Source organism: Dipodomys ordii, unplaced genomic scaffold (assembly GCF_000151885.1).
Source record: "Dipodomys ordii isolate 6190 unplaced genomic scaffold, Dord_2.0 Scaffold54, whole genome shotgun sequence".
NCBI classification, from domain to species: Eukaryota; Metazoa; Chordata; class Mammalia; order Rodentia; family Heteromyidae; genus Dipodomys; species Dipodomys ordii.
Window position 1 is genome coordinate 3,626,302 of NW_012267270.1, and position 9,657 is coordinate 3,635,958.

The 9,657-nt window shown below is 62.3% G+C and overlaps 2 protein-coding genes across 2 annotated transcripts in view; one reads left to right on the top strand and one right to left on the bottom strand.

The window, feature by feature from the left end:
• The window catches only part of Pc (pyruvate carboxylase), a 111,310-nt gene that overhangs the window by 94,311 nt on the left and 7,342 nt on the right, over window positions 1-9,657 (top strand). Inside the window, exons 10-12 of the mRNA XM_013020888.1 lie at window positions 791-849; window positions 1,774-1,936; window positions 4,642-4,824. Coding sequence (XP_012876342.1) covers window positions 791-849; window positions 1,774-1,936; window positions 4,642-4,824 — 405 coding nt within the window. The remainder of the gene's footprint in view (window positions 1-790; window positions 850-1,773; window positions 1,937-4,641; window positions 4,825-9,657) is intronic.
• Lrfn4 (leucine rich repeat and fibronectin type III domain containing 4) lies at window positions 6,715-9,614 on the bottom strand. Its single transcript, XM_013021091.1, has 2 exons — window positions 7,924-9,614; window positions 6,715-7,553 (listed from the first exon to the last, which is right to left on the bottom strand). Exons 1-2 carry the CDS (start codon window positions 9,270-9,272, stop codon window positions 6,992-6,994), a joined length of 1,911 nt encoding a protein of 636 aa, XP_012876545.1. The 5' UTR covers window positions 9,273-9,614; the 3' UTR covers window positions 6,715-6,991.

Below are 9,657 nucleotides of genomic sequence, written 5' to 3' on the forward strand. Positions count from 1 at the left end.
CCTGGGTTCGATTCCTCAGCACCACATAAGCAAAAAGAAAAAAAAAGCCGGAAGTGGCGCTGTGGCTCAAGTGGTAGAGTGCTAGCCTTGAGCTGAAAAGCTGAGGGACAGTGCCCAGGCCCAGAGTTCAGGCCTCACGACCTGACCCAAAAAAAAAAAGAAAAATGCTATTTGAAGGCATTCTCCAGTACTTACTCTAAGTACTTTTTTTTTTTTTTTTTTGTCAGTCGTAGGGCCTGAACTGTGGGCCTGGGCGCTGTCCCTCTACCATTTGAGCTACAGTACCACTTGCAGCTTTTTCTGCTTATGTGGTGCTGAGGAATTGAACCCAGGGCCTCATGCATGCAAGGCAAGCACTCTACCATTGAGCCACCTTCCCAGCTCGCTAAGTATTTTTAATGGCTGTATACTGTTCCACCATTTATATGTATTATAACTCAGTCACCCTATTTCTTATCAGGCAACTAGGTTGTTCTGGCTTTTGTGGTTCAGGCGTGTGTGTACCGTTTGTGTACTGGATCTGTGCTATGATCCAGAGAGTCCTGAAGAGGGGCACCGTCAGCGGAATTACCCGATCAAAGCAGAGGCAGTGTCTTGCCTCAGAGCTTTCTAGATGATTGTACGCTACATTTCTTCTCACACCAGCTTTGAGTTCAGACCTTTAAAAGTCTGCCTGGTCTCTAAGCAATTGAAATGGCTTTCATTGTTTCAAGATTTTGAGCCATTTAAGCATTAAACCTTGGCTTTGGGCCAGCCTACCTCCCTCATGGCGGAGCATTCTTGATTCCAGTTCCTCCTAAACCCTTGGCCTCACCGACCAGACATGAGGCTGCTGCCTTTGCCCAGCAGGTACCCAGAAGCCCCCACTCCTCACTTCAGGGTTAGGGTGAGAACGAAAGTGTGTACATCAGCTGGATGCTGGGCCCGGGAGTCTTTCCTAGGGGGTCAGGGACGGAAGGCTTTGCCGGCTCTGGAGCAAGGGCTTCGTGTCTCATGGTTGGTGGTCAGGTTCCTCCTGGGGCTGAGCCGTGTGGAGCCATGGGTGAGCTGCAGCCTCTCTGACCCCCGAGCGCCGCCTCCTCTGGGCGTTGTTATGATCTGTGTGGTCCACAGCACGTGGGGGAGGTGGCACACAGGTCTGCCCTGGGTGGTGGCAGGTGACACGGAACATCTGGGAAAATCTGCCAGCACACAGCATACCACAGCATCACTGATGATCAGCCTAAGACCTTGAGGGTCCTTTTCCGCAGCTGCTCCACTTGGGTTTGGCAGTCAGGCTGAGCTCATGAAACCCTGTGGAAAGCCTTGAACTCTGAAATTTCCCCTGCTGGAGTCAAGGACACACGGGGGTGGGGGAGGGGGACAGAGTGCCAGCCCCAGCAAGACGCCATCCTGACCGTACCCAGGGAGCAGCCTCCTGCTGCCGTGGCTTCTGCCCCTACGCTGTCCCTAGAGAAGCTGTGACCTAGAGTTCCGCAGAGCCCAGGCTGCACCCTGCAGGCTCTGGGGAAGATGGGCTTGCCCACCCAAGGGTGAGAGGGTGGGTGGCATCAGCAGGAGGGTGAGGAACAGGAAGATCTGGGGTCCCTGCCCTTGCTGCCAGGTTCTGCAGTGTAGATGGAGCCTCTCCAAGAGCCCCAGGGACAGTAGGCCCAGCCTCAGAGCCACGGGTAGAAGCCCCCATTGGTGGGAGGAGCCTCTGTGGGCTGCACCGCTGGGGTGAGGCCCTCCCTGTGCCCTGCCTCACCCCCCCCCCGCTTTCTCTGCCTACAGCGTGGATCTGGTCCACGCTCAGATCCACGTGGCTGAGGGCAGGAGCCTGCCTGACCTGGGGCTGCGGCAGGAGAACATCCGCATCAACGGCTGTGCCATCCAGTGTCGGGTGACCACGGAGGACCCTGCGCGCGGCTTCCAGCCGGACACCGGCCGCATCGAGGTAGGCCGTGTTCTACCGGGGGGGGGGACGCCCGTCCAGGCTAGTGGGGGATTCTCTCTGCCACCCCAGGGTGGCCAGGGCTGCCAGCACCAAGTCATGCCAGTCCCTGGGCAGCGGCTGCTGGCGGAGGGCCTAGGCCTCAGGCCTGCGGGGCAGCAGGAGAGGTGCCCCAGGGCAGTCAGGAGAAACCGCTGACTGGGACACAGGGAGGCCCAGCACAGCCCAAAGGAGACTGGCCTGCGCAAGGCCAAGAGGGAACCAGGAGAAAGTCACCTAAACGGACAGGACAACCTGGAGAAGCAAAGGCTGGGTCCTCAGACATGAAGCCTGGCGTGGCGCTTACGGAACCTGCGGCCTCACTATGACTGCTCCGTGGGGGAGCAGGCAGGGGCCCCGGGGTTGGAGGTAGGGAAGCCCAGCATTGGAGTCTCTGTGGAGCCCAGAGAGCACCCGTCCCCATCCCCAGCCTCAACTACACCCATCATGGGGCCCAGAGCCGGCCTCCTGCTTGTCCCCGCAGCCCTGTGGAGAATGAGGGAGCTCCACGGGGAGGGGCTGCAGTGATGAGAGCCAGATGGACTTGGGCTGCAGCTTCCCGTCCCGCAGCCCTGCCCGCCTCCCCCCTCAGCCTCTGACCCCAGCCTGTCCCTTGGCCCTCTGTGTCCTGAGTGTTGGCAGTGCTGCACCAGCCCTTCTGCCCAGCTCCTGCCTACTGGCCTGGGCCGCGAGGATGCAGCGCATCCCAGGGGCTCAGGACTGGTTCCGGAGTCCAGGATGGAAGGCCTGGCCTGGGCCCGGGCCAGAGCTGCAGGTACCAGTAAGAGGCTCATTCTGGACTTCAGAGGCCGTGGAGTTGAGGCTGGGGGTGGGGTCTGAGAGCCATGCAGGCTACCTGCATTTGTTTCTAGAAGGATCAGAGCTGATAAGCGGGAGCAGCTCCAGGCTGGAGCCGCCCCATGGCCCGACTCCTCTGCCCTCAGCCAGAGGGAGCAGCCCAGGGCTGGGCTCAGCTGCCAGCTGCGGCCTCTCCAGCTCCAGCTCCAGCTCCAGTCCACCTCCACAGTCGGCTGCTCCAAGCTGCTCGCCACAGAGTATTTTTAGCTGGCAGTTCCTGCTCACAGCTGAGTGTCCACCCTTAAATATTTTATTAAGTTCCTCTCTCTCAAGCACAGGCCCAGGCCCCTCAGCGGCAGAAGGTGTGCCTCGGGTGTCCCGAGCCCCTCTTTTCTTCCTCCCCTCTTCCTCAGAGGCACCTGATGGTCCCCACCCCCGCCTGGCATGGCCCACCTGTGAGAGTCTGTCCCCAGACACTCCAAGCCTCCATCTCCCCTTCTCTCCATCTACTGTGCGTGCGTACGTGTGTGTGTGTGTGTGTGTGATTTCTGCTCCAGCTCTGTGTGCTTCAAGGCAAGCCATGTGATCTGGGTGTACACCTGTCTCCGCTCATGTCAGAGACAGAGCAGTTGTCTTTATTCTCAGTGTTCCCAGCTCCCCGTTGCCCTCCAGGCTGGAGGGGAACCTGAGTGGATATTTGAGGCCTTCTCCATTACCCTATACATTAAAACAAAAACAAACAGCCAAGTGTCATGGCACAACCTATCATGCTAGCATTTGAGAGGTTGAGGGGGAGGATCATGAGTTTGTGGCCAGTCTGGACAATATAGCACGCCCATGTCTCCAAACAAAAACAAAAGAGGCCAGGTGCTGGTGACTCATGCCTGTAATCCTAGCTACTCAAGAGGCAGGCATCTGACAATTACAGCAAAGCCAGCCCAGGCAAACACATCTGGGATACCATCTCCAATTAACCAGCAAAAAGCTGAAAGTGGAGGTGGAGCTCAGGTGATACAGTAGAAGTGTGCAGCCCTAAGTTCAAGCCCAAATTACACACACACACACACACACACACACACACACACACACACACACACACGAGTCAGCCACTACAATTCTGACACGTGGAGTAGAGAGGATTGTGGTTTGAGATTAGCCTGGGCAAAAATTTAGGGGAACTCTATCTCATAAAACAAAATCCGGGTGTAATCCCAGCTACAGAGGAGACAATGGTAGGGGGGGGTGACAGTCCAAGGATGGCCCAAGGCAAAGCACAAGACCCTCTCCATCTAAAAATACAAGCAAAAGGGGCTGGGGTCTCAAACGGCAGACTACCCAGTACTGGCCCAAAACATCAAAATTCTCCTTTCCCCGCCCAGTTTCCTGCAGTGTCCCCTTGTCAGTCCAGTTATTTCCATGTCTGTCCCGGAGCCCCGAGCAAACAGCATTTGCGCTTTAGCTGCCACTCCACAGCTGGGCATTCCAGGCAGCTCCTGAAACAAGTGAATGCCCGTGTGTTGGCATCAGCAAGAAGGAAGGGTTGCTCAGGCTGGCTGGAGAGGTGGGTGGGACTCACCTTTTGCCACTGAGGTCAACTTGGAGCTGAGCTAACAGTGCCTGCAGCCCCAGCGAGCCCCTCACTGTCCCCCTCTCTCCCCCCACCCCCTACCCCTGCTCTGAAGTCACAGGCAGCAGTGACTGGCAAGGGACCCTGGATTTGCTGAGATAGATGTAGAGCAGAACTCAACAACAGAGTTGGGGTTCCCTGCAGTGACCCTTGAGCCCAGTTCTTAGCACCTAGCGGACCCCGCGGAGGGCCACACCTTGGCTGCAGCTGTGATCCAGCTGCTGACCCAGCTTCATCTGCACAGGTGTTCCGCAGCGGAGAGGGCATGGGCATCCGGCTGGACAACGCCTCTGCCTTCCAAGGGGCCGTCATCTCCCCCCACTATGACTCCCTGCTGGTCAAAGTCATCGCCCATGGCAAAGACCACCCCACAGCCGCCACCAAGATGAGCAGAGCCCTGGCGGAGTTCCGGGTCCGAGGTGTGAAGGTGAGAGACGGCCGGTGCCCGCCAGTGCCCAGGGGCTGGTGTGGCTCCTACTACTGCTCCCCACTGACCAGTGGCTTGCCTCCCCCTGGGCTCAGCCTCAATGGCTCCTTCTAGACACTGCGGGTGCTGCAACCACCTGAGCACCAGTTGGTCAGGACTCGGTATCCCTAAGCACTGCTGCTACTGCCGCTCAGATGCCCGCATGCCCACTCCAGGGCCTCTGGTCTGGAGCTTGTGCTAGGGCACCCATGCCATTCCTCCTTCCTCTTGGATCAAAGCCACCTGTGGTGTGCAGGCCTGCTTCTAGAAATTGACCTCACAGATTTAAGTATAGGCCCCAGAGCTTATTTTCAACAAGCTCCCCCAGAAAATTCTTAATCTTAAGAAAATTTATGTTCCCTGACCAAGAGCTCCAGCCCTGGGTTCAGATCCTCTCCCTGCCCCTCCCCCCAGCTCCCCATCCACGCAGCCAGCTTGGCATTTGCAGAGGGGCGGGCGCTCCAGGGGCAGCAAGGAGCCTGGCTGCAGGGGGGCAGTGATCCGAGGGGGTCCAGCCTGTGGTGAGGGTCCAGAGTGCTTCTCGTCTCCTTGTTGGGCTCTGTTCGTTCCCAGTGTCTGTAGCTAGAGATGAATTCACAGCCAAGAAATACTGTCCTTTAAAGCCAGCACCTGCCCCCGGATCTTACGGGCCCTGTCTCACAGGGGCTCCTCCCTCCTGCTTTCCCGGGGCCTCTCGAAGGACGCTCTGCCCGCAGCAGAGGCGCCCTGGCCTCTCTGCCCTCCATCCGGCCTGTTCCAAGCCTGCCTGCTGTCGAGCTGGCTGGTGGGGCTGACTGCAGTGTGTCCCCGCAGTGCCCTGACCTGGCCTTCCCCTGTCTGTTTTGCTAACATCCGAGTCCCTGTCTCCCACTCTGGTCCTGCCCTGCTGCCTCCTCACCACCCTGTCCACCACTCCCGCCTGCTCCTCACCATCAGCGCCTTGTTTCCATTTTTTATATGGCATCTCTCTTGGTCCTGTTCAGATGTGCCTGCCACAGGGCAGCAGGGCAGGTACTTGAGAGCTCAGCCTGCACAGAGACCTGCTCCCGCCTACCACATTTCCACTAGGCACCTGGGTGCTTAGAGCTGTGTCTAAGGGCAAAGGAAGGCTGGTCAGAGGGCTGGAGGGGCCTGGGATCCCGCAGAGGAAGCAGAGTAGGAGGCCCTGACCTGCTTGGATCTCCAGAGGAAGACTAGAAAGGGAGGAGTGCCCACCCCGCTGCGTCCTGCAAAGGTGTGTCCAGGCCAACTTTCCAGAAAAGCCCAGGGCAAAGCCCCAGGCGCCTTGGAGGGGCAGGGAGGTGCGTCTCACTTGGGTCTGGGGAACAGGATCTTCTGGAAGGTCAGTGTGTGCCCAGCCTTCCGAGGCCTTTCAGACGGCATTCTGCAAGTCCTCTGGCGCTCCCGCCACAGTGGACAGGACCGTCCCCACGGGAGCCGCGCTCAGGACACAGCTCCCACCAGGTCCCTTGGCCCAGAAAGCCGCGCCGTCTCGGGATCCAGAGTGAGGCCTTGCTGCCATTCCTCAGGGCCGTGACGCTCTGAGCGCTGCCAGGGGCGTGCTGGTGCCAGCTCCGCGCGCCTGGGCATCACACGAGAGCACAGGGCCTCTGCACACCTACCGGGAAGGCGTGGCCTCGGCACTCGCATGCAAGGCCGACAAAGCCCAGACGGCGCAGTCGGAAGCCGTAGCTACTCTAGGGTCAGAAGTTCTCACCCCAGCATTGTCCCTTGCCCCGGGCTGTACCCCCAGGAAGGCTGCTGGGGACTGCCGGTGCCAGCCTTGAGCCTGTGCTGGTCTATGTGTCCTACCAACCCCTCCCGGAGGACACCAGAAACCAGCGTGGAGGGGGTGTCCCCAACAATTTTATTATAAATAGAAATGAGACTCCCACTTGGTGGCTGCAGCCTCTGCCTTGGTGGCTCTGAGCACCTGTCGGAGGGACCTGTCCCTGTCCCCCAGTCTGGAGGCCAGAACTGAGGAAAGGGCTTGCTGTCCCACCAAGAACACGGGGAGCCTGAGGTACCGAGGATAAAAACCAGGAGGGCAGCAGGGCGGGCCGCTGCCCTCACCTTCGGCCAGCACAGGACGCCACTCGCTCCTCAGGGCAGCGGGGACGCTGCCCCATCACACCACGCTCTCCTCCAGCCGCTCTGCGCTGCCCCCGAGGCCCCGACACCCCGCCCCCAGCAGCCCCCCATGTACAGAGTGGCTCCGCCGTGCCCAGGCGCCCCCCAGACGCCTGGCGTACCCGTAGCAGCCGCCGCTGTCCCCCAGGTCCAGAGAGCAGCTGCGCTGGGGGCGGGGAGGGGGGCTGCGTGGCGGGTGCGTCTTGGGCGTGGGGCTGGGGCCCCCGTTGGTCTGGGACTGGACGTGGCTCAGCTTGAGTGGGAGGCGGCCATTTCCAGCTCCCCGGCCCCGAACCAGCAAGGCCACAGTGAAGACCAGTAAGGCAGCCACCAGCACCCCGCCCACAGCCACAGTCAGCGTCCCGCCCAGCACGTGGGCCTGCAGGGCGTGGCACAGGGGTGTGGCGGGCAGTGTGGAGAAGTGGGCGCAGCCCAGCAACCTGGTGGCCGTGAGGTCCGAGGGCCCGGCAGCCGGCGACAGGGCCAGCAGGCAGAGGTCGTAGTCAGCATCCGGTACCAGGTGCTTGAGCAGGAAGTGGTGGCTGGAGGCTGGGACGATCCTGAAGACAAGGGCAGGGGTCAGAGCGGAAGGGCGGGGTAGCGCATCCCCTCCCCACGGCAGGGCCTGACAGCACTGCGCCTGCGGGGCTCCCGCGGGAAGGCCGAGCACCCAAGCCCGAGGCTGGTGTGAGCAGACAGGCTCTGCTGGGCGGGAGGGGGCATGCGCACAGCCACCTGTGACCGTGAGCAGGGCCGCCCGCCTCCACCTCCCCCTGCAGTGCCCAGCCACACTCCTTAGAGCGCAGACACGGAGGGGTGAGCCCAAGGACAGGAGGGCAAAGGCCGGGAGGGGGTACGAGCAGGACTTGGGGGCAGGGAGGGCGGCTGGGGGCCACCAGGCAAGAGGGGGTGCAAAGGGCCCATCCTCACCGGTAGATGAGGGTCTCATCTTCACTGCTGTTGTACTGGATTTGGAACATCCACACGGGGTCCGCGGGCCGCCCCGGGCCCCAGCTCACAAGCCCCGAGGTGGCGGTCACCTCTGTCACTTGCACTCCAGGCTCCGTCTCCAGAGCCCCCTCGCCCTCGGCAGCAGTCCGAGCAGAGGCCGCGATGTCCGAGGGCCCGGGGCGGCCGCCCTCCGCGCTGCTGTTCCCGCCATGGGGCAGGGCCAGCACCCGGAGCTCCACTTGGGCGGTGGCCTCCCCAGCAGGGTTGGTGGCGATGCAGGTGTAGCCTCCTGCGTCCCCAGCGCTCGTCACCCCAATCTCCAGGGTCCCGTTGGGGAAAGCCCAGGCGCGGGAGGAGTTGCCAACCAGCCGGTCGTCAGGGCCAACCCAGTGCATGGTGGGAGCCGGGTCCCCGAGCGCGCGGCATCGCAGCGTGGCCCGCTGGCCCTCGAGAACCCACAGGCGCTGTGTGTGGCGGGCGATGAGCGGCGGCTCACAGGAGAACTCGCCCTCGGGCACCGCCCAGAAGTAGCGGCCGGCCAGGCTGGGCGGGGAGGCGCAGGTCTCCAGGTCGTCGGGCCGCGCCAGGCGCCGCAGCCACAGCAGCTCGCAGTTGCAGTGCAGCGGGTTCCCGCTGAAGCTCAGCACCAGCGGGGCGGGGGAAGCCTCAGCTTCACGTCCGCGCGAGAAGAGCGGGTCCGGGGCCAGTGTGGCCAGGCGGTTAGACGTGAGGTCCAGGCGGGAGAGCTGACCCAGCTGGGCAAAGGCGCCGGGCGGCAGCGCGTCGATGAGGTTGTGGTCCAGGTTGAGGGTGTGCAGGGCAGGCATGGCGCCGATGCCCGCCCAGGGCACCTGCCGCAGGTTGTTGTAGGACAGGTCCAGGTCCTCGAGGCTGTCGAGGAAGTCGTCGAAGGCCCCCGGCGCGATGCGGCCCAGCTGGTTACCGCTGAGGATGAGGTGCTGCAGGTTGACAGGGCCCCGCAGGCTGCCGCTGCCCAGCTCCACCAGCCGGTTGCCGTCCAGGTGCAGGGAGCGCAGGCTCTCCAGGTCGCCAAAGGCGCGGGCCCCAATGCGGGTGATGGCATTGCGGGACAGCGTCAGGTCCACCAGCCCGGTCATGTTGCGGAAGTCAGGAGGCCCCAGCGCCTGGATGAAGTTGTCGGCCAGACGCAGCTCCACCGTGCGCCGGTCCACGTTGGGGGGCACAAACAGCAGGCCTCGGTGGGCACAGAGGGTGCTGAGCGACTCCGATAGGTTCTGGCAGACGCAGGGCAGCGGGCAGGCGGCCGCTCCACTGGCCAGCAGCAGCAGCAGGAGCGGAGGGGCCATGGTGGGCGCCCTGCGGGGAAGGGCCGCAGCCCGGGCACAGGTGGGGCTGGCGCAGGTGCCCACTTGTGCCCAGCACAGCCCCAGGAGCCAGTGTGCACAGCCTGGCCTGAGGAATGGTGGGTTCAGAGGCTCGAGGAGGACCCAGGGAGGAAGGCAGGCCGGGGCTGAGGGCCAGGCGGCCCCCCAGAGTTAAGGTCACATTTCCCAGGCAGTTCGGGGGCGGTCCAGACACTGGGCACAAGGTGAGGCGGCGGCAGGCAGGAAGCGGAGGTGGGCCCGGCGCAGGGAGGGTCCCGGAACTTCCTCTGCCTGGCGTCCCCGGGAGGCGCTAGCCCCCTCCCCCCTCCGCGCCATCGCCGCCCCGGCCGCGGAAGGCGCCCCTCCC